Source organism: Callospermophilus lateralis, chromosome 6 (genome assembly GCF_048772815.1).
Source record: "Callospermophilus lateralis isolate mCalLat2 chromosome 6, mCalLat2.hap1, whole genome shotgun sequence".
Taxonomy (NCBI): Eukaryota; Metazoa; Chordata; class Mammalia; order Rodentia; family Sciuridae; genus Callospermophilus; species Callospermophilus lateralis.
Genome location: NC_135310.1, coordinates 42,065,710 through 42,091,083, shown reverse-complemented (window position 1 = coordinate 42,091,083; position 25,374 = coordinate 42,065,710). Strand labels below are relative to the sequence as shown.

The 25,374-nt window shown below is 32.9% G+C and overlaps 1 protein-coding gene across 9 annotated transcripts in view; it reads right to left on the bottom strand.

Moving 5' to 3' along the window:
- Positions 1-25,374, bottom strand: part of Trdn (triadin) — a 362,446-nt gene that overhangs the window by 268,226 nt on the left and 68,846 nt on the right. For all 9 annotated transcript variants that reach the window (XM_076858293.2, XM_076858296.2, XM_076858294.2 and 6 more), the window contains exons 3-5: positions 19,182-19,343; positions 18,055-18,087; positions 4,523-4,582 (exon numbers count right to left, since the gene is read on the bottom strand). In XM_076858293.2, coding sequence (XP_076714408.2) covers positions 4,523-4,582; positions 18,055-18,087; positions 19,182-19,343 — 255 coding nt within the window. The remainder of the gene's footprint in view (positions 1-4,522; positions 4,583-18,054; positions 18,088-19,181; positions 19,344-25,374) is intronic.

The window sequence follows — 25,374 nt, the reverse complement described above, 5'->3', positions numbered from 1 at the left end:
TAATTCCTTGCCCTCACTGAGCGAGTTGGTCACTCTATCCATAACTCATGTGTTGTCAAAATGGTTAAAAAGTTAAAAACTGGGTTATTAGAGTAGCATGGAGACAGAGCCTACATGCCTTCAGTGAAGGACAGGAGAAGCTGGTGAAAGAAACTGGAATTCCATATGAGAATAAAAGAAGTGAACAAGCACCCTGCTAAATGACTACACAGGAGGGGGCTGGTGGCCAGAGAACAGAGCACACAAAGGCTCAGGGTTTCAAGATAGCACTGTGTCTGCTTAAGGCCTGCCCAACAGCTCAGCCTACCTACAACATAGGAGGCTTTAGCTGGGCTGGGAGTACCAGTGGCAGCAGGTAGACAGAGGTGGGGATGTTGGAGGAGTTACTGAAGAGGTTGCAGAGTAGGTTAGATATGCAATAATGGGTACAAAGCCACAAATTTGTAGGTAAGGGTGTCAAAGATTGTGTGAGGAGGATCTCTGGTGCCAGACTACAACATGTGACATTTATCTCTTAGGCACTGAGACACCAACAATGGGATTTAAGCAAGTAAAGTGTTATGATTAGCATTTGCTTGAGAGATTAATGCAAGGAAATCAGTAACAAAGCAATTGTCAAAAAGACTGTGAGACAGTTGTGGAGGTGATAGAAGTGGTTGAGAGAGTAGACTAAATTACAGTGAAGAGAACACAGGACAAGAGTCCAAGCAAGATTGGACTTTATAGAGAAAGAGTCTTAGGCTGGGTTTGTAACTCAAATGCTTCATAGATGAGACATGTAAATAAACATCTAACTTTATCTTTCATAACTGCCAGAAAGTTGAGGTAGGTAGATTATCTTGCATTATCCAGTTGGGGCCTAAAAATAATCACATGTATCCTTATTATAGTGAGGTAGGGGGAGACTGATATCAGAAGGGAAGATAGCAGTATGATCCCAGAGGCAGAAATCAGAGTGAGGCAGTCATAATCCAAGGAATATCAGTAGCCACCATAGGCTGTGAGAGGTAAGAAAGAGATATTCTCCTAGAGTCTCTAAGGAAATGTAACTCAACTGTCTCTTTTATTTTATGTCAATAAAACTGATTTTGAATTTCTGGCCTCTACAGCTACTATAAAAGGGGGAAATATTATGTTTTTTTTTTCTTTTTGAACACCAAGTTTGTGATTATTTGTTACAGAAACCGCAGGAAACTAATACATCTATAACAAGCCATTTGGCATTTTCATCAATTATAAGTAGTGTACTATCATATTTCTCAGTCTTATTAAATGTAAAATTTTGAGAGAGGAGTCTTATTGATATATATATCTTATTGACTAGCTGGTACTTGCAATACAGGCAAGCTATCAGATTTGGATAACACCAGGCCATATGGATCACAAACCAATGGGGAGAGAATAGATATGGTGCCTGGGCACTGGTAGACATGTGGATATGCAAGTAGAATAGTGAGGTCAACCAGCATGTAGCAAGACCCTAACCACAGGTTTAGAGACAAACTCTAAATATAAAAGTGCATGTTTATTTTGACCTATAAAACCTTATGTTTGAAACCATAACCCTGACATGAAATCAGACTTTTTCAAGTTCACTAGGACTGGAGCACACTGATCACTTCCCACAACTTATGGTATTGTGGCAAACTCAATCTGCCTACTCAGCAGTGGCTATGTATATATGAGCAGTAATTGGGTAAATAATGTTTGGTAATCTAGGAAAAGTTAAAGTGTGGTGTAAGTTTCTTCTAAGCAAATTAATATACCCCAGTATTACTGTATGAATTTAATACAAGGTCAGAAGTACATACATTATCCTGAATATATTTACAAACTAAATTCTTACCTCTTTATAAAACCCAAGGTTAAATTAGTTTGAAAGTCAACCTTAACTAACATGCCAGGGCTTTGCTAAGCACCATAACAGATACTCATTGCCAGGTTATGAATTAAAAGGCTTACTGTTTAGCTCCATGAAATTGCTGTATTCTTCCCTGATGAACAGCATCAAACAAAATTAACAGAGGAATAAAATATAATTAAAGACTGATATTCATTTAAATCACTTAATGTGGATGATTATAAAATTTTCTGTGACATAGAGTAAGAATTGGAATTAATTCTTTGACATTTAAAATAAATTAATATATTTATATGGAATTATTTTGGAAATCTGTTTTCTGAGGTTATATTTTCTTTGGTTTTTCTGTACTTCCATTGATGAATAAATCAAATAGGTATAGATTCCCAAAGCTTTTCTAAGTATTTACATAGCCCTGAGACCATAGGAATCTTCAGAAGGAAAAAAAAAATCGAACATAGGGTATTATCTAGGTTCCTTTAGCATCAAAATATTTATTTCTGCACAAAACACACCAGGCTTAGAGTCTTAGAGTCTTTTAGAGTTTTTAGAGTCATAAAGAGTCTTTTTAGGCTGATATTTGTTGTCTTGTTTATAATCATTACAAATAATTATATTGTTACCTTCTTGTAAGAGTTCAAAATACTTAAATAACAATTTAGATTCCTAACTATCCATCATATATAATCATAGCCAATATGAAACATGGCATACAGAATACAGTATTTGTTTACATGTATCAATGGTTATAAAACTACATCATCACTGAACAATTTGTCTACAGAGAGGGTGTTAATCTACCTGGATTCTAGATAGGAAACTGAGGAGTAAAATGAAATGTTTCATTCACATTAATACAGAAAAACTGTGGAGAAATAAAATGATGAACTAACTATCTTGATGCCCCATTCAGTGTTGCTAAGCTGAAGTCCCATTTTTCTCTTGCTTGAAAAATATATTCACTTTCACAAAATGGATTTGGTCTACTCAAGAAATACAGTCAGGTAACTAATCACCAGCCCAGTCTTTGAGAATTTATTTTAAACTTCATTCTGCAATCTGTATACGGGGTAAAAATGGGAGTTCATATCCCACTTGAATCAAAGTGTGAAATATGATATATCAAGAACTATGTAATGTTTTGAACAACCTACAATAAAAATTAATTTAAAACAAAATAAATAAAAAAATAAACTTCAGCCAAATTCACTATTTTAATTATGGAAGACTCACTAGTTTAACAAACCCACTCTACAGCCCACTGCTCAAAGGCTTTGATAGCAAGATTCTAAAAGCCGGGTCCAAAATGCAAATGGTACCATCTGCATCACCACATCCATTCCAGCAGCACTGCAATTAAATTAATAGTAGACTCTTCAAGATAAACCAGCAGAGACCCCAATCATGTGGAACTGGTTGAGTTTCTATTTAACCTACAGCAAATGGAAAAAAATACACAGCCAATTCAGTCATGGCTCCCTTAGTCAATCAGTGCCCAAAAGCTGTGTCCAATTTCCCTGACCAAAGGAATTAAGAACCAAAAAAGGAAAGGAAACAGTAAGAAGATGTTAGTTCCCTAAGTACAAATATAAATAGATTTCAATCAAGTGAGCTTCAGTGTGCTGACTGTGTAAGGATTGGCTGACCAATCTGGAACAAACTCAGGCATTAGGATTAAAGGCATAATGTCTAAAGAATGATTTGAGCTCCTCACTAAAAGGAAGTACATGAAGTATACTTAAAAACAACAACAACATGACCTTGTAATATAGATACACATGCCAATATAATTTAAGGTTAACTAGAACTTCCTTTATTTGAAATTTTACAATCTGTGGTTGTTGTATTTACTGCAGATTTTGCATTAGCCCCTTTTCATATGAAAAATATTGGACAACATTTAATTTTTACCCCAGGGAAATTCTTTTACTTTTTATTTGACCATACAACTATGGTAATTAGGAGATTCTTAATTTTCTTCCAAAATTATGTATTTGGAAAACCTGAATATGCTTAGAAACACAACCTTCTGATTGTCTTTGCTTCCTAAAACTTCTTGTGAAGTTTTATGACGACATAGACAACCCATAAAAAAAGTGTCAGATGAGTAAGGTAAATCTGGCCATTATTAAAATGCTTCTACTGCAAGATGTCAGTTCCTGGAGTCAGTTCAGTGAAAAGGGATATTAATCATCTTGTAGTCATTGTCCATGAATCTTGAGGCTAGGGAGGAAAGCTGTAGGGAAGTGGCCTCCTGCAGTGAGGGAACATAATGACTCTGCGTTTCTACACCAAACAATGTAAAGGCATCCCATGGCAGAGAAATTCAGGTTAAAGAAAAATTGAACTCTGACTCATAGTAACTTATTAACAGAAGAAAAGTGTTTGTTCAAGTCAAAAAATTTATTTGTGCTGTCATTTAGTAAGAAAAACCAGCTGCAAATAATGTAAAGATGGTCACACACTTTAAAGTTACTTTAATTCCAATCGTTACATATTATTCACACATTTACACCCCAAATTAATAGAGTAAAAGTACTTATTAAAGTAATACCAACAATGTTTTAAAAAATAACCACATTAATCATGTTTTTCTTCCATATGAATACACAAAATATACATCCTGGAATAATAAGAATAAACATAAAATTGAACAATTACCTTTAGTTTGAATTTTCTTTTCAGATTTATCCTGCTTTTCAGTCTTTTCTTTGTGTATTTCTAGGGAAAAACAGAATTTATAATTTAATTTTTTTTAAAAAAGTATAAAATTTAAAACATAGTCATACCTAAATTTCATCATTTCATCATAAAGTATACATTCTTGTATCTAATAAACTTTTTGATATATTTTTAAAAAGAGTTTGTAAAATATAGCTACATAAAATCACTTATTTACTTCAATACAGAAAAATTTGAATCATCTCAAAATCAGTTATTTGAAAAAGCCTTAAAATTTGCATTGGCAGATATGTTGTCATCATTTTTAGTGACAAAATTGAGCACAAACTATAATTACACTTTATTTCAATTACTCTCAATACAAATTAAGAATATTCAATACGAATGTCATTTATATTTAGGAAGATTTTGTTTTTACATATTAAATTAAGAATTTGTGAAATGAACTGTAACAGCTATCTAATAGAAAATATATCTCAGAAGCATTGACTCTAAGCTATGTTTATAATCAGCATTTGGCATTGCATTTACCCAATAATTACTTCAAGCAGATATGACACTTTTCATTGAATAAGTTAGTTGTACATCTTTTCCAAATATCAGATTTTAACAAATATATTCAATACATACATTGCCAAATCTTAGCAAATGAAGTTTATTCTGAATTTGCAGTTAATTTGGATAGAAGTAAATTTCAGATTAGGGTTTACAAATATGATTACTACCTCTGAAAATGACTTAATCTTAAATATCATGGTTTTTCTTAGAAAAAAAAATGCTAGAGGTTTACTTATTTATTTATCACAACTTCATTCCACAGATGGTCTGAGACAGTGCTAATTACTGTACACGTTTTGAATTCTCCATTTGTAAGTTTTCATTTGCATTTTGTAATTTTCCTGAAGTCTACCAAATGAAGACTAACCTTAGGAATACCCTAAATATCCTCAGAAAAGGGCACCTATGAACTTCCACTCATTTGTTATGGAAATAACTATCATTGAATAATTTTTCTTCCATTTTTCCATGCATCATTCACTCTACTATTCAGTGTCATTCCTCCACCCTCATCCTATCCCCTGACTTTGAATATGGTCATAGAGATATGGACAAGATGAGATGCTTATTCACATCTCTGAACATTTTTCTCCAAGGTAAAGGAAAGATTCCAAAGAGCATTGAAAACTTCCATCATCTCTCACAATTTTCTTTCATTCCCTAATATTTCCAAATTCTGCTCTATAGCAGGGTTTCTCAGCTTAGTGCCATGGTCTTTTCTGATTGGGTGAGTCAATAATTGAGGGTGAGGAGTGCTATTCAGTGCATTCTAGGATGTCTAGCAGCATTCCTGTACCACCTATTAGATGGCAATAGCTCCCATCACTACCCTTCAGGCAAAACAATGAAAAATACCTTCACATATTGCTAAATGTCCCTTGCTAGACAAACTAAACCCTAGGTGAGACTTGCCTCTCTAAAAATACAAGATAATCAGCCAGATAAACTCTTTGCCAATGTCCAAACCTACATTGTCAATGCAGTGACCAGTAGACTTCTGTTAGTCTTAAGCACATGATATGTGGTTAGTCCAAGTGGATATGTACTATAACTGCAAAATACACACTATATTATGAAGAGCTGTTTAAAAAAATAAGTAAAATATCTTGTTAGTTTTACATTCCTTACATTTTGAAATGATATTATTTTGGATATATTGATGGTAATAATTTAATAGATGTGTCAGTGTGGCTAGGCTCCTGTGTGTTTTCCAAGGGATACTAATCAAGGAATTACTTAAAGATATTTGGCAAATATAGTAAAAATCCTCAATCAGTTGAATTTAAGAAGGTGATTCTGAATAATCTGGGTGGGTTGTGTGATTCCATTGAGAAGACTTAAAAATAAGCCTGAGTTTTCCCAGGACAAGGGATGAATTTTCTATGTGGATCACAGCTTTGATCCATACCCATGAGTTCAAGTTTGCCTATGATCTTCCTGTTCTGGCTGCCTGTCCTATGGGTTAAGACTTGGTTGACCAGTTTCTACAATCACATAAGTAAACATCTGGTAATAAATTTTTAACATATAAATGAGTCCCCCTTATCTTTTTCTACTTGTGCTTCTCTATTTGAGCTCTTACAGATTAGATTAAATATTATTTAAATTAATTCTATGATGTGTCTCTCCATTTATTAATGTAGCTAATTGGAAATTTTAAATTGCATGTATGAATCACATTATAGAATGTGTACATTAGACAGTGCTAGTCTAATCTTAAGTGGAACAAAGGACCATCTTAAAAATATGAGGTCAATCAGTGTTGAATCAACTTCAAATGAACTGAAAAAACAACTTTGAACTTTTTCCTATCAGTAACTTTCTTCTTCCTTCCTATCCAAACAAACAGAAGTTATGCAGAAGATTGGTGTTTTGTATAACTCAGACCCATAAAGCAAGTAAGCTGTCAAAGATTTAGAACAGTCATTGGATATGCTAAGGGAGTCACTTTTCATGTGACATTTCATATTCCCAGTAAGCATTAACTGGGATAAAAAAAAATGAGATGAAAATTTCAAAATTAAAGAATTAAATGAAGTATTACATTCTTTGTGATATGAAGCCTTAAAATTCTCAATTGCCAATCCCCTTGGATGTAGGGATGTTCATTTGTGTGAATGTCTGTATTCCATGGATACCTGCTATCTAATCATAGAAGTCAAGAAGGAATTCTGGAACTCCCATGGGAGAAGCAGACATGAGTCACATTCTTCTGCTGGATTTGGCGCTAAAAGCAATTTTCTCTGAATAATTCTATCAGAGCATCTTAGCCTAACATGGTTTTGGAAAAAAACACTGGGCAGGAGGAGGGTGAGGAGTAGATAGTATAGGCTGGTTCACAGCAGGATTCCCTGAAAGGTAGGTAGAAGACTGGGCATCAGAAAACAGATGAGAGAAGCTATACCAGAAACTATTTTGGCTCCCCTTAGTTCTATGTTTGTAGCAGATGTAATTAAAAGTAAAAAGTGTTAAAAATAGATACCAGAATAGAAATGAGCACGGGTTCATACCAGAGGGAAAAATAAAGATAAATCTTGAAAAAATCAGGAGAAAGAACACCACTCAGGAAAAAAGAAAAGTGAGGGTTGGGTGGGCTAGGAGGGTAAATGAATTTCCTACACCATGTCTTAAATACATGAAGGGAGGTAACTATAAGTGGTAGATAAATACTTGCAGGAAGCTGCACTTTATATTTTACTTTATCAAAAATAGAACTAAAAGAAAATAAGTTTGAAAAATGGCCATATTTCAGAGCATTTATTTTTTACTTTATGATAAATGTTGTGTTCAGTTTTACAACTCAAACCAAGATCCAAGATAAATTCCCAATTAATTTTTCTCATTCTGATACTTCAGCCATACACAGATGAAGACAACTGCTGTTCTGGGTAGGTTCACCAGCTTTCTCCTACATGGGAGTATCTCACATCAAACAGAAGCAATATGACTTACATGGTCAGGGTTTTTCTGTTTGTTTGTTTTTTTCAGAAATATCATCAATTAAAATTCATGGTAGAGCCATTAATGTATCTGTAAAGGCAACTCTATATAAACAAGACATAAGCTAGTGAAGGCATATATGCATCTATATTTCTCTGTTTATAGAGGACAAATTTATCTCATGATTTAAACTTAAAAAGAAATCAACATCTCCCTATGTGTTTTATTGCTACATTGCATTTTCTTTGGGGATTGAATTCCATGATAGCCTGTGGCTATCAGATGTCAGAGGATCCCATGAAACCTATACACAGTGTGCCAATTCTGTCTCCTTACACTTGAGCCAGGAAATGATGACCATTTAGGCTCCTGTCCAATTGAGTAAGAGCATGCTACCAATTTAGACTTCAGAAAGCTATTTTCTCATATCCAGACGATGCCTGATATGTTACCTTCAATTGCTCTTTCCAGCCAAGCACCATTTGTTATAATATTTGAAAATTAAATTTAAAAATTTAAGTCGCTAAAGGTAGGAATTTATTATCTTACAGTTTTCAAAAACTTCAAAGAAAAATAAAATTTCCAATACTATATTAACTCCAGTGTTTAGTTATTTAATATTTTCTTTAGACATATGAATGCCTTTACTTTGTGTAATGTCATAATGATATGTAATGGTGTAAAACTGTACACAACATATGACATTCTAAGGTATAGTTTACTTAAACCTAAACCAAATCTGAATACAAAGGATAGGAAGAAGATCAAGACAGCCATTATTTACCTTCAATATATGTGCTTTGAAATAGGTGAAAGTCAAATGCTTCTGAAAAAGGTGATAAATCTCACTAGATCTAGCTAGAATTAAATGATTTTTGAAACCAGACAATCCTCAATATTTTGTTACTTAGAAAGTATAAAGGTCAAACTATTTCAATACATTTGTAAGACTGCCCATAGGTTCTCAATGGATGAGTTTTAATGTCACTTTTGAGAAATGAAGAAGTGAAAAATAACATTAAAAATAGTGACAATTATAAAACATTAAGAGGCAGTGAAAGAGCTAACTTTGATCTACTGAGTCCTGGGTAGCCTTGCCTAAGAAAACCATCCACTGATATTCGATAGTGTAATAAATGGTATCACGGGCATGGAGGATTTAAGAGAAGGGCAAGTTAATTCCACAGTGATGGGTTATATTTTTCTGTTTCCTTTACTACTCTTAATTTTCCACTGAAACTTTTCTGGCTACATATAGGGAGGTACAAGTGAAGATAAATTGTAAAGAGTCCCTGTTTCCTCTTAGATTTTTTTGGTTATTCATCTCTCATTCTACAGCAAAAACTTTTGAAGTCACCAGGAAACATTTTTTGCTAAATTTTAAATGCATTTCCAACTTTCCTTTATTTAGAGAACACAAATAATTTAAAGTTTAATTTTTATGCTTTATTATTCAATAGAAGTAATGATATACTCCCTATTCAAAGCACAATGTCAAATGATGTGTCAAAGCTATGATTTGCTAGGAAACAGGAGTAGATATAATAATTTATTATGGAGCCAAGAATAAATATTTATTAATTATATTTTTTATGGTTTAATATTTCTGGATTGTAATAATCTTTGATTATTTTAATAGTCATCACAGGAAAAAGGTCATAAATCTATATGCTCTGACATAATTAAAACATCATGCATTTTGATAGGAAAATTTAGACAGATGATCTATTAGAAGATCTATACGAAAATATCTTCATTTCTGACATTCATTAAAATACAGTTTAGTGCTGAATAGATGATGGAGTCAATCTGCCCAAATTCAAATTTTATTTCTTACCTCTTCTGTAAAATGAGGTTAATAATAGTCTCTACCTCATAAGTTTACATGAGAATCAAAATAAGTTAAAGAGTAAAGGCTGTAGAGCAGCACCTGGCATCAAGTAAACATCACCTGAATACTGATTATTATCCCTTGTCTCTCTTTCTCAGTAAATGCTAAATTTGATGATGACAAGATTTATGTCTATTTTATTTCACTTTTAAAGTTTCAATGCCTAACAGATTGATTGGCATATAAGAACCACTTGATAAAGAAATACAACATGAAAAAAGTTTATTCATGCGTATTATAGAGGGTAGTGGTACACTATATCTTACCTGTTTGTTTGTTTGACCCAACTCTCAATTTAGTAAAATGACTATAGTTGAAATTTTTGAGAAGAGTAAAATGCTACATTTTTACTTTCTATTTCAAATACTAAGAAAAGTTTCATGATTTTACTTCTTATGGCAATCAAATGACATATCTGTAAGGTATTTATAAAATCCAACACTGGTTAATAAATTTTAATACTGTATAAAATTTTTAATATTGTTTTCCTGGAACACTAAAAAGCTGAATGATGAATGAAGGGAAATAAGCTTATTTTTGAATATATCACCTACTTTAAAATGTATTCTCTGATGTTTGTATAAAAATAAGCAAATTATAATTAAGTATACTATACTAATAAAAAACATTGGCTATCAAATATCATGTTCATTTTAACAGAAACAAATTGGAGGAAAAATTTAAAAATAGAATGTGCTACTTCACCTACCTTAAAGGAAGGGGACAAAAACTTCCCTTCCCTTTGTTCTCTGGAATTGGTACTATTCCATTTCTCTGGCACTTCCTATTAACGAATGGGGGAGGGGGTACAATGATTTCTATATTTTTTGTCTAATAATATTTGCTTACATATTTATGGTATTTTATAGGTGGTAATAACAAAATCTGGGCTTTTAGGAAATGCATTTATACTGCACATCCAAAAAGACAAGTATAGATTTTAGTGAACCTCTTGGTAGCCCAAGTTGGAATTTTCAGGTGTAATGGGAAATTTTCTGATTGTCCTGAAGAAACCTACAAAGAAATAATCAGTGATAAAATCTCTAAATCTTCTCCAAATTTGAAGTGAAGATTCACTTTATTGGTTGGGTTAACTTTCTTACTTTTGAGTTGTTTAATTCTAAACTCTATGTCTACCACAGTGCTAAAGGTAATCATTAAGCCAATACATTTTTCCAAGACTCTCTGAGCTTGACTGCTTGACCTCCATTTGGCACTTGGTAAAAGAGGCCAGGGACTCCCAGGAGGAGAAGGCTGATGGTAGCAACAACAAATGATAGAGTGTGCTAAATAAGAATGAGCTTAATTTGTAGCTAGGTCTCTCTGAGATATTTTGTTATATTACATGTAATTTTGCTTATGATAAGTAGTTTTATCTTACCTAAAATCATAACAAATGTATAGTTGAGTACTTGATAATTTTGTCTAAGATTTACATGACCACTTCAAAGCATGCCATTTTTCTTTATCACACACTATTAATAAATGCAAAATATTAACAATTCAAGACTTTAAATATCAAACTGAAGAAGTTAAAAAGATAATCTTTGTCACCAAGGCAACTATCCTGTTTTAATATGACAACTCAGTTTATTAAATTATTGTTAGCATTGTGTATTTCAAGGAATGCTTCTTATCATTGTTTTCTCTAGACAACTCTAAAAAAATCAGATAATAAAAATGCCTTCTTATAAATTTTTTCCCATTTTGATATTAAAATTTTAAATTATTTATTCACTTGAACATAGAATTGCAATTGCTGTTTTTAAGATGTTGCCAATAGTTACGAGGAAACAAAAGATTAATCACGGTAGATGAGCAAATGTTGTTACCTATTTAATGGCTAGTTAAATAATACTAAGGAAAATATTTTACTGAATTCTCAATATTTTAGATAAATACACCAAAGTATGTGTAGGTATCTATATTTATGGGTGCTTTTCCAGTCACATTGACAAAAAACAACTTCAGAAAACTGCATTAGTTACCATTAATGAGTATGAAGAAGAATATTTTCTGCTCCTCAAGTACATATTATTTATGATTGAGCAGGGGGTAAACTCCAGACATAGTGATAAGCAGGTACTGAGGATAATTACTTCAGGAATATTCAAATCCATAAATGTAAAATAGATTGGACCTTTATTTTGTTATGTTTTATTACTTGGTAAAGTAAGCCAAATTTTTCAGGAAAAATAATCACCTCCTGTTGCATAATTATGAACCCTACAAAAATTTCAAACTAAGTCTACTATGATGGAAACTACGTAACCTCATTTTTGCCATAAACTCTATAATCTTGGTTATTATGTTTTTCCTCTGTATTTTATTCTCTCCACCCATAAAATTAGATACAATTTCACATGTGTACATAAACTGGACAGGGGGAAATGAGTACAAATGTATTAGATGATCACAGATTGAGTTTGCAGATATGGATGAAGTTTTTTGCTATATTAGTATGTGCACTTTATATTTGATAATATACTAGAAATGATCATATGGCTGTGTATCAGAATCATCTGGGGAGATTTTAAAACATTTTCCTGAGCTGCAGCCCAAATTAATCAATTAGCTTGCCTTGATGAGGAAACTTTAGGATCAATGATTTAAATAAGCTCTCAGGTAATTTCAGAACCACAGTTAGAAGATGGAATACTGCCTATATCAATGTTTCTCAAATTTTAATGCATATATGAATCACCTTGGGATATTTTTAAAATGTAGATTTGGATTCTATCAGTCTAGATGGAGCCTGGATTTCTAAACTAGGCCCCCAGAAAATAAAAGTTGCTGGTCTATGGACCATACTGTGAGTTAACAAGCTGTAGTTCAGATGGAACTCATGATAAAACTATTAACACAGGACATCACAATTTAATCATAGAGGGAAAAAATATTATAAGTTGCCAAGGAAATGGATATCTGTAAATACAGCATCATTGCCATACAGATGTGAGAACTGAGAGCCACAGAGATTAAGTGATTTAACCATAACATGTTTAAAGTACAAGGTGAACCAATACAAATACATCTTCACTGCATTCATTCCAGCTTATTTCAATTATGTTTAATATTTTGATGCATTGACCTGAACAGCATTATCAATAGTTATGACAATGGTGGTCTATATCAATGTGATAGTAACATTAACTTAGTTTGAATTTTTTCATTCACGTTTTGGTATTTTTCTTAACAGTAAGTTTATATAAAGTAGTCACAATGTCTAAATAAAATACGAAGATATTCATGTATCCTTAACTGTCTCCCTAACTGGTCTCACAATGCACAAATTCTCTTATTTTGAGAATTACTCTTTTGCACTACAATGGCTCTCATCCTGGTTGTAATTTAGAAATATATTTTAGATATTTAAATAATTCTTTGGGATGGAGTATAATTACATATTTCAATTTATTATTTTTTAAAACAAAAAAAAAACATTATGGAGATATAGTTCACATTTCATAAATTTCACCCACTCAAAATATACAACATAATGGTTTCTAATTGTTCACAGAGCTGTGAAACCATCACCCCAATCAATTTTAGAGCATTTTCATCACCCAAGAAACTCCACAGCATTATCATTCATTCCCAATCCCTCAACCCTATTGGCAAACTATCCTCTCCCTCTGAGATTCTGAGTTCACAAATCTGAGATTGGAGGTCGAAGGTTAAAGGTAATCTGGGATTCTGAACTTAAAACAAAAAAGAGATGTGGACATCTTTGGGTTTTTTTTTTTTAGGTAGAATCCACTATGGGAAGACTATCCCTCTTTTAGTTTTAGGAACTGTTCCTTTCCTAATCACAGTACAGGAAGCTGGAGTGCTATTTTCTACTTCCCTTTCTCTAATTCTAGGGTGGGCCCAGTCCCCAGGCCTTGACTAGTTGTATGTTGAATCTTTTGGCATGCCGGTTCCAACAAAGGTATGTTGCTCAGTTCAGATCAATGAGAGACAACAAAGTTGTTTTAGCAGTAATATTTGGGGAAGAGCACAGGTTCTTTCTCTGGGTCAGTAAAGAAATTTTGGTCTCAAGTTTCTGGTGTGAATAATTTCACTAGGTAAGGAAAGCATGCCTGAGAACAAAGCAAATGAAACAAGAAGGAAAGCAGAGTCCGAAGCAAAACATTATGTAAAACATTATACAAAAGCTTGTATCAAACTATGGCCAGAGCCTACTCTGCTTTGTATCTTCCCATCTCTTGAACCAATAAAGAATCTTTTCTACTAAGCCAATTTGAATTGGGTTTTGGTCTCTTTTTGAGCAAAATAATTGCAATTAAGACAGTTTTTGAACCTGAACACATGGTTTACCTACATCTTCAACTACCTGGAGAAGTGACTCCCTCTCCCTGTAGTTACAGGTCTGACCAGTGTTGAGAAAGAGAGGCAGCAGACAACAGGAAGTTTCCACAGAGCCTGTGGGCACTGTGCAGCAGGAAGGGAGGTAAGTGTCCATCTAGACTTCTTTAGAAGAGAAATCCAAAGATAAATGTATCACTTAAAAATGTTACTAGGGCCTACCTAGTAACCAATATTCTGAGGCAATGAATTTTAACAAGTTTAGTCACCTTTCCATTCTCCCTCCTTTTTTCATTCACCATATTTTCCAGACACTCAATGTTCAGGCTGGTTTAAACCACTGAAAATGCCAGCAAAGACGGATGCAACTGAAGCTCTGGCACACAGACTTGTCCATCTATCTTACTACCAACGATGTGATACAACCTTCCAAATGGCCTACTCCTGAAGTCTTGAATATTTATGATGTTCCAATATCCTGGCTCTTCTTCATCCACTCTGACTACAGAGAGCTACTGTGGATTTCAATAAAGTAAGAAAAATACACAATGAAATAACTAAGTTTAAATTTACTAGGCAGCTCTTTTCAACTTGCAGAGCTTTAGGGCAATTTAAAAATACAGCTAAGGGAGAATGTAATCTGTTTGCTCTAAATAAAGGAGTCTCTTCCTTTGCCATTGACATGCATCAAGCATAATCTCACGGACTGTCAGACTTTATATTTTGGTCCTGCTCATCCTTAAGGATATTTTCTTATTTAAAAGATCTAGTAGTTAGGAAGCAAGGACATTAAACATAATGTAAAGGGACTTCTGGTGCTTTCCTAGAAGGCAAGAGATAAATCTATAACCCAAGAGGTCACCATATCCCTAAAATTGAAGTCCAGGTTTTACTGTACAAAAAGAAAAAAAATAGTGTGCATAACTTTGAGTAACTATGATTATTCCTTCTTAACTATAAAGCTAGATGTCAGGAAAAGGCATTATAAATCATAATTTCTTGTTAAGACACTATCATTATTACTTAAAATTACATATTTGAAAGGACATAAATGCTGTGATGATTATTCTCTAATATAGACTTATTACAGATAAAGGTTTAAGTAAGAATAAACCTGTAAAAAGAAGATAAGTATTTTCATTATATTGCACTTGGAAATGTTAGAGCACAAAAATTACAAACCTACATACCTGCTAAGGATTTATACTTTCTGTGAATGTTTGCCTCAACTGAAAACTTACTAAAACATAAATATTAATATAAACTACAAAAATGCTATTAGTTTTATGATAAGCTAATACTTCATTTTTTAAAACAAATGGGAAATTGCTAAAATTCCTGTGCTATATGTGTGTGTGTATGTGTGTGTGTGTGTATATATATATATATATATATATATATATATATATATATATATATGTATGTATATACATACATATATATAGTGGGTACCAGGGATTGACATATGCTTTAAGACTACTGAATTCTCTTTCCCTCAGAGTCTACATTTGTTTCTATGTCACTTAGCTTAGTTTTAACTTTGACTTAGGATATTTTTGAATTATTAAAAGAGAAATAAAACTAATTCATTTTTCTGAAATAATGCATTCATTTGCAAAATTACTGTTATTCATAGTTTCATCCTGCTTTAGTTCAGGTCCTTTATGCTAACCTCACATAAAGACCTATTCCTCATCAGTGTCAAATATGCAATTTATTAACTATTTTATCTCATTTACTATTTCATTTGCTCATTTACTCATCAAATTCTTCAACTTGGCCTTCTCAAAATTTTAAATATGAAAATATGTACAATAACCCAGAATGTGATGGGAATAAGTTCATAGAATCTCTTCACTAATAATAATGCTAATACATAATTTAATGTAGATTGTATATTATGAGTGTTTTCTAAGATAGTACATACTGATTTAAGATTCACATTGCCTATGACTCTACAAGGAAAATTTATACATAAAATAATTATTATAATAAAATATATACACTTTAGTCAAATTATAACCAACAGTTGTCATTGCATAACTTTCATACCCAAGGTAGAGTATGTTCCTTAAATGTCATTTTTTTCATGTAATTTTATGTGGCTTTAAGTAAATTTTCTTCTAGTTTTGAATATGAAGTCCTTCAAGATATTACTATACATGGGGGTTAAACATATATTATTATCCTTTAGACTATTTTGACTAATTAGCATTACTGACACACAAAAAAACGTACCTTGAGCAAATATTCAATAAGTTCTTGACCATTTGATAAATCAAGACAGTAATTTAAAAAAAATAGTTAAATAACTTTGTGTGTTTGCAATTTATACTAATCATTACATGGAAATGAACTCAAAACTAATTCCAAAGGAAAATTCAAATAATAGAGGCTCAGTATTAAAGAAGTAGATATCAATTTATGGAGAGTATAACCTTATGATCTTCTTATAGAATGGAGTTTATAAGTGAGAAAACATGTTTTATCTGCTTTTCCTTCTTCATTTCCAATAGCAATATGCATGTATAGGAGTCACTATTTCAGACGATGACTTAATTAATTTAGAGTTTAACTGTGTTCCAGTCATTATGCATGGGAGACTAGCTATAAACAAGAGCCTATTTCTGACCCCTAGAGTATAGAGACTAATCTAGAATCTCTAAACCTGAACTTGATGACAGAATTCTGCTTTAAATTCCTCGAGTCTCATCCGGAATCTGTGTATTAGCAAACTCTTCCTTTCTTCTCACAGAACTTCATAAACACATTCACTTCTAGATGACTTTATACATGGATTTCACTCGTTCAGCTCTGTTTTATTGCAAAAGTTATAAATTCATATTCTCCAAATTAGCATATCCTTAGTGAATTTACCATAGCAGTGGGGCAGCCATCATCTGCTCAGATCCACACTTTGATTCCAGTGTTTGAATACAGGTCTTGGGAGAGAGCAACAAAAGCCAATATGTTCTCCTCTGGAGTAGATAGCTCAAGAGCCAGCTGTTAGACATGTGCAGCAGTGACTAAAATCAGCATTATATCAAGTCTGGCCAATTGTTTGCTGTTTTTTCCCCATACCAAATGTGCCTCGGGATTGTATTCTACATCTCTGCTCCCAGACATAGTTCCTACTTACTGCAAAATCCCTGTCCTTTTGAGGCTTTTGCTCCATACCTTTTCCTAGGCTTATTATCACCAACAGTTGGCTACAACAATCCCACTAACTTACTGAAGATATTAGCTATTCCTGAAAGGAATTCTTTTATGCCATATTCAATCTCCCTAGTTGACTCTCCTGCTTGGGGGTGATACATGACCTATACTAACTTATATAATTTTGCCTCCAAATCATAATGTTCCATAGTTTTTCAACTGCTATATACCAGAGCTATCACCTAAAATGCAATATAATACTGAAAACAAAGTAAAAATAATAAAAATAAAATAACTCAATAAATTTTGCCATGATGAGAATAAAGAACATGGTGTCAACATCCTCTGGGCTATTTCCATGGCTACAAATTTCTCTCTTTATTCCTGAAATCTCATCTCATAATGGTGTGTGTACAGATGGATTTGCACTAGTCTAGGGAAAAAGGCATCCATTAAATAATCAACTGAAAAAAATGGAATCAACTTCATTAAAAAGAATTGAGTGTTTATCTTGACTATAAATTTTCATCTCATCATTAAACAGCCTCTGTATTAAAAAAATAAATTAAGGTAACAAAACAAATGAAATATATTTGAGTCATATTGAAAATCAACAGTACAATAAGAAAGAATTTATTCAAAAGTAAAAACCACCGACCTTTTTTTTTCAAGGGAGTCTCCTCTGTGTCTCCTAAACCAAGATAAAAAAATACTGAATTAGAAAAGAAAAAAAAAAACACTTTTAACATGGCATAATATGGTGTCCTTATTAACTCATTTTCTTTTGTTCATTAAAAACACTATTATTTTTGACAATGACAATGATAGTTCTTACTTTACTTTGCTTCCCAAACTCCAAAGTTTGAACTTTGTTTATATACATTTATTTCAGACGGTTTCATTTTTATGAGTTCAATAAAATTGTGGCAGTGGTCCAAATTATACATTATAAGTCATATATCATATTAATTTTAGTTTCTTTCTTGGTCACAGTGACTACTTACCAGGGCCAAAACAAATATAAATTCATACAGAGTCACAGAAGGGGCTCTAATATTAAGAGCTTTCCTGTGAGTCAAGGCTGAATACATAATATCTGAAGACCGACTGACCCTATAAAATGTCATTTAAAAGACAAAATCACTGGGCTTTTGTTCTTTTCATACCCATTGAGAGGCAATTTATGTATAGCTTAAATTTCCTATTTCCTTTTATTCATTAATTATATATGAGTGAGCACATAAGTGAGTTGCTTAACTGTTGTGACATTTACAATGTGTCCTTCCAGTCTATGCCTCCATTTGGTTCAATAAATTTACTATTTTGATTGTGCTTTTAGTAAGATTGCTTTCTGCTATTTGACTATGAATATGACTTATGTATATAAAACATTTATATGTATTTTTAGTTTTATTGTTTTTATTTTAATCTTCCTAGAGATAAACTTAAAAAAATAGCTACTATTTTTTTTTTTTTTGCCAGAGATTATCTATTGTGGGTTTATACTCATGTAAAATAAGACTCTCTCAGCTGTAATATCACCCTAAAGGTGTATTTAATTTTGACATCTTTGACATAATGGCAGAAAACCATAATATGAAAACCAAATAAAGGCCAATTTACTGCATGTGGCTGCCTACTAAAACACTTTTAGGATTCAGAAGTGTTTTCATTTGGGATTAGTGGGAACCCAAGTGCCCATTTGGGCTAAAACCTAAGCAAGTCACTATAATTCATGTCTAATATTGGTCCTTGTAGTTACATACAACTTTCTGTTCTCTGTACCTTTATCAATGTCCTCATCCCCTTCCTCGTCTTCTTCATCACCTTCAGATGAAATGATGTCAGACAACAAAGAAAAGAAGCCATAGATCCAGTCTGTGGTTTCCTCCACCGCATCATGTACAAGTTTTAGAGGATCTGAGCCAATCTTGGCAATAGAGCTTGCTGAAAGGAATTGAAAGTGAGAGAAAATGTTCACAATCATTCCTGAGGAACCTAAGAAAACATGTTTTTCCTGATTCTTTTTTTTCCTTTTGACATGAATAATATGTCAATTTCAAGAATTCAAATATCACGTGGCTATATATATATCGCTCAGAAATACAAACTCAATCTTGTTGCAGTATGCATGTGTATTCAATTAAAAATAAAAGCTATTGAGCACCTGTAGTAGCGAATATTATGGGATTTGTAAGAAAGAAACTGACAATTTGAGAAGTCTGTAATCTAAATAGGAGTTTAAGAAAGGGGAAAACAGGAATGAATCAAAACTATATATTTTATTACCCAAATTGCATATATACCCTAAGTTATAGATATTCAGGAAGGAAGACATCATTGTTGGTCTATTATACTTAGTAGCATCATGGGAATGATGGTTCTGTAAATTTTCACCTAAACAACAAGGTCTTCAAGCAGACTAGATCAGTTATAGCTAAATTAAGAATGATTGGCATATTTAATTTGTGAAATATCAGGAAAAACTGGAATTGTTAAGGTAGTGATTATGTCAAGTTCAAGTTAATTCAGTTAGATTTGTCCTTGTTAAACATACCTGTACTTAAAATTTTTAAAAAAGCATTTGAACTTCTAGTGACTGAAATGGATAAAACTAGTAAAAAAGAAAAACTATAAATCCTCCTCTATTTCTCTCCTGGAAGATAAAGACATTGGTAAAATGAGAGATCAAGTAATAAAAAGAGAAAACTTAGGGATTTCCTAAATGCTGTATTGTTAATCATATGAAAAATGCTCCAAAGAGCAAAAGTAGCCTTTCAGGTTCCATTGAGGAGATAATCTATCTAGAAATATGGTATAAACTGTACCTGATTTTTCATTGATATGTAATTAAATTTTAGAGTATTGTTTCTTAATTTTAAAAACTATTTTACCTTTTCAGAGAATCTTCTCCCTTTGATATATTTAAGAGATCAGAATTATACCAATGTATTCGATCATCTGAAAGTTACTTCAAAATTAGTTTTTCACTGTGATTGAAATGGAAAATTACTAGAAAGTTTGATTAGAGGAATAAAGTATTTTGACTTTGAAACTCCTGTATGTTGAGGATTAAAATGTTGGCAGACTGGAAATAGGGGGACAGTAAGGAGTCAAGTGAAACAACTTAGAAGAAAGATGATGTCAATTCTTATCAGGTGGTAATAGTGTGTTTGATGAGATGTGGTCAGATTCTGAATGTATTTCAAAGGTACAATCAATAGCATATGCTTTCAATGTAGCGATGGATATGACAAAGATATCTAGTAAAACTTCAAACCGTAGGTATGAGAAACCAGAAGGATGAAAATGCTGGAGTCTGAAGAGAAATTTGTTTTTTGGTTATTGTTTTTTTTTTTTTTTTTTATGGTGGGGGGATAGAGTAGAAAAATAACTGAGTTTTAGGCTTCTCAAACGTATGTTGCCTATTAGACATCTACAAGAAGATTGAAACATTTGTACAGTTCAATATGATCTACAAAAGAGAAAGTTCTACCTGAAGGCGGGAACTTGGGAGTCCAACAAAGGATGTGATGTATTCCAAACCATGAGACTGAATGAAATCACCAAGGGAGGGACTGAGGAACACTATAACCTTTGGAAGACTGAGAGATAGATGATGAGAACAGGGAGAAACAACAATGAATTCCAAGAAGGAGAGATGAGACAGAGAAAGCAAGAGTAAGAGAGAGAATGAAAGAACCAAGGGAGTGTAATGCACTAGGCATTAAGTAAATAAATCATTTCAAGGAGAGCAGTGGTCAAATGTCAAATGCTGCTGATAGGTCAAGTAAGAGGATGACTAAAAATATAACTCTGGATTTAATGAAGAGAATGTGACTAATGACCTTCAAAGAGAACTTCCAGTGGAGTTCATTTAAAATTGAAGAAATCACAGGTATATATTGTACTGTAAATGATGGATATTGAGTAATATTTGAAGGAGGATCAGATCATAGTTAGGTTTTTTTTTCATTTTTAACATTATTAAGGTGGGAAGTATATTCCTTGGTTTATATTAATGAGTAGAATCCCTGAGAGAGAAAAAAAAATGATTAGAAAGCATTCCTGGGAAATTATTATTTTATATTTTATTCTAATTTGTTATATAGGGCAGAATACATTACAATTTGCATTACATATACAGAGCACAATTTTTCATATCTCTGGTTGTATACAAAGTACATTCACACCATTCATGTCTTCATACATGTACTTAGAGTAATGATGTCCATTTCATTCCACCATCTTCTTTATCCTCTTGCCCCTTCCCCTAGGAAATTATTTAATTTTAAATTTTGTTCTGTGGGATTGGTGGAACACACAGATCATCCAGTGTTCTCAATTTATAAAATGTTAGCCTCAGGGAAGCCTATCTCTATGATTCATCTATAATGTGCCTTTCCTCTTTACACTCTATTTTACTGCATTCCAGAGTTTCAGATGAGCAAAAAATTAGTTGTCTGAATGGGGAGATTAAACCTTAGAAAAAGGAAATGAAATGCAATTTTATAATTGCAATTGAGAATCTTGAAAGAATTATATGTAAAGACCTGGATTGTACTGGCACCATTAAAGGCACTTTTAGCACCGGAATATTTTATATCTAGTGGAAGAATATTGCAAATGGGATTTTTTATGATTGAAATAGATTGAAACTATTTCCTCATTTTCCTTCTCCTAAAACTGAAGAATTTCAATATAAAAACGCAACAAAATAGGCACCAGTTTAACTGTCCTTATGCTTAACACACAATACATATATATGTATATATTAAATATATATATCACACACACACACATACACATACATGCAGAGAGAGAGAGAGAGAGAAAGAGAGAGAGAGCACAACATCTCTGGAGTATAAGCTATAAGCTTAGGATAACTTTAGAATTTTTTTTCTGTCCTGCCATAAATATTCATAATCTCTCCAAATATGCAGTTACACTTTCAAAAATATCAGTTACCTGTGGCCAAGTGAAGCCCCAATATTTTATATGGAAAATTCTGTCTGTGTGTATATATATACACACAGAGAGACTGTCTGTATATATGTATGTATGTGTATATATATATATATATATATATATATATATATATATATACATACAAAGAGAGAGAGAGAGAGATTGTCTGAGTAAGTACACAAACAGATATATGTGTGTGTGTGTGTGTGTGTGTATATATATATATATATATATATATATAGAGAGAGAGAGAGAGAGAGAGAGAGAGAGAGAGAGCCTGGCTCTAATTTAGTCATATAAGACTATTTTCAGGATGTTAATATTGCTGGCTTGAGACTAGCTTCTAATGAGTCACATGGACAATGTTAAAATTCTAAATACACACAGAGAGACACACACACACATTTAAATAAGATAGTAGTCTGGAAATAGATTCTTATTCCTTCTTTGAGACATCATATCCAAACAATATCAAGGGGGAAAATATTACACAATATACCTAAAACTTTAGTTGATGTCTTCTTCTCTAAGAGATGCTGAGATAATTAAACTTATTGCCACAGTGAGAATTATCATAAAATAATAGTAACCACACAGCATTCTAAGAATTTTGCATACAGTACCTCACTTTTTTTTTCAATAACCTAATGAAGTGGGCATATTATTTTATTCCTTTGATAAATATAGGGAAACTGAAACACAAAGAACAGATACCCATGTTTACATACTTAGCAAGTGAAGGAGCCTGATTTGTACTCTTAAAGTAAGACTCAAATATTCTGTTATATGCTATCAATCAAACAAAAAAACGGGAATTCAAACTTTGTTTCAGAGTAAGATTTTGGGTGGGCAGATTCTAGAAGTAAATTTCTTGCTCTTAAAATCAGGAAGAAAGACCTTGTTCCATGGGATGGTAAATCTTGGAGCTGCAGCAATCATCTTGTAACCATGAGGAGTGTAGCTGACTCATTGAGGAAGGCAAAGGTTAAAAATGAAAAGAATCAATTCTGTGATGACATGCTGAGGCACTGAATTATCCAGACTTGGAATCACCATTCCTTCAGCACTTCTGTTACATGAGATAAGAAATGTTTCCCAGTGTTCAGGTCACTCTTAATTTTATCTTATATTTCTTATAGGAAATTGTATCACGGCATGCAGTGGAAATGGCTCTAGGTCACCTGTGGCCAGTAATTGGATTTTTGGCACTGATAAAAAAAATGCCAAGAGAGACCAAGAAAAGTTTAAAGTTACACAGGATTTTTATATGTCCTCTGATTTTTGGAGCCAAATTGTATACGTACTAAAGTTTATAATGAAACTCTACAATGAGAATCAAATTAGCTATTTTCTCTGATTTCTTCCTGAAGAATCAATTCTATGCCCTATTACTTTGACCTTCAGCCTTATGTTCTTTAAGTTTTGTTTAACTCCTGTTGATCTTTCATATCCTGAGAACAACAGCAATTAATAGCTCCAAATTGGGCCCTAAGTTTACACTGAGTGTATTCAAGCTTCATCTTCCTACCAACACCATGTCAAGATTTGTTGGATCCAGAAACAACAGAAAACCAAGTAATGGTGATACTGCCTCTATGTAAAATTTCAATACTTCTTACATTGCAGATTTTTCCATTAATTTTGAAATTTTAAAAATTGCATGAAGATATTATCTATTAAATTTAATAAATCTTCTGAGGCCTCAAATTTTATACCCAAGGCAAGTGCTTCACTAACTTCTGTGTAGTTTTAAGGTCTCCTCCACCTGATAGCTAGGTGACAGTGAGATTAAATTGGTCATATCTACAAAATGCATTGACACCTCTGCTTTTCCAAAATTCGTATTCTACATCAAGACCTCCATCTCTCATACCTGTTATCTCCATGCTTTTCTGTATTCCGATTTATAATATACCCAGTTCTAGAAAATAGCATTAGATAGTGGAAACAAGAATAAAGTGCTCTGTGCTTCAGTTTCCTGAACTGTAAAATGACAGCAAGAATAACTATACCTCATAAGGCTATTATGAATATTGGAGGAGATAATAAATCAAAATCACATTGTACACTGCCTGGCAACTAAAACATGTCAATGTAGCGAAATAAGCAAGATTGTTTGTTGAATGACTTTTGAGTCCTCCCATTTTGCTGGGTAGGGCCAGTGAGGTCTCCTCCCTCAACAGGAGACCTCCACATGCATTTACCTTTACCCAGGATCTTCAAGTATAGTACAATTCGTATGTCCAGGATTTCTTCAGGGACTCGAGACAACTCTGATTACCCAAACGATTTACCCCCCACTACAACGCTGCCCAGTATACACCTCCCCTCAGGATGGCAAGGGAAAAGGGATATCCAAGGCTTCTTCTCCTCCTGCCTATGAATCTCTGCTTGTACCAGATGGTGCTTACTAGTGTTCACTTATTCTGTATAAATTCCTTAGTGTAGAGCACGTAAGACAGAGCAAGGGATCTAGTAAATGTTAATTAATTATTAAATTTGATTTTTATAATCATTTAATTCAAACATATGGCAGTGCTCCACAGTGTAAGCTGCTATAAATAATGTCCTGCCATGGCTTACTGACTGTGACCTTGCATGCAACCTTGGCAGGGTCTATGAAATCCACACACTCCTTTCATCAGGACTCACGAAATAACTGACACTTGCCCCTTATTTCCCAGCAAAGATTCAGATCTAGATATCTGGATCTAAAATGAAGTGGGAACTCTCTTCAAATATCATAAATGTTCCCTAAACTAGGAACAAGTAAACTTGTATGTATACTGATAGGAGTACCTTGTACATAGTTGTACACACTATGAGGTCAACTAAAATTTTAAAAATACAGATCCTTCTTTCAAGACAATTATGAAGCACTAAGCATGTGTAATAACTCAAGCATAATATAATTAAGAATAGTTTTACCATTGCCTTCTAGGTTGTTATAATTTGGACATGTGAAGAAAAGTGTTTTGCAATATAGAGAGGTAACATTCTACACCTAAAC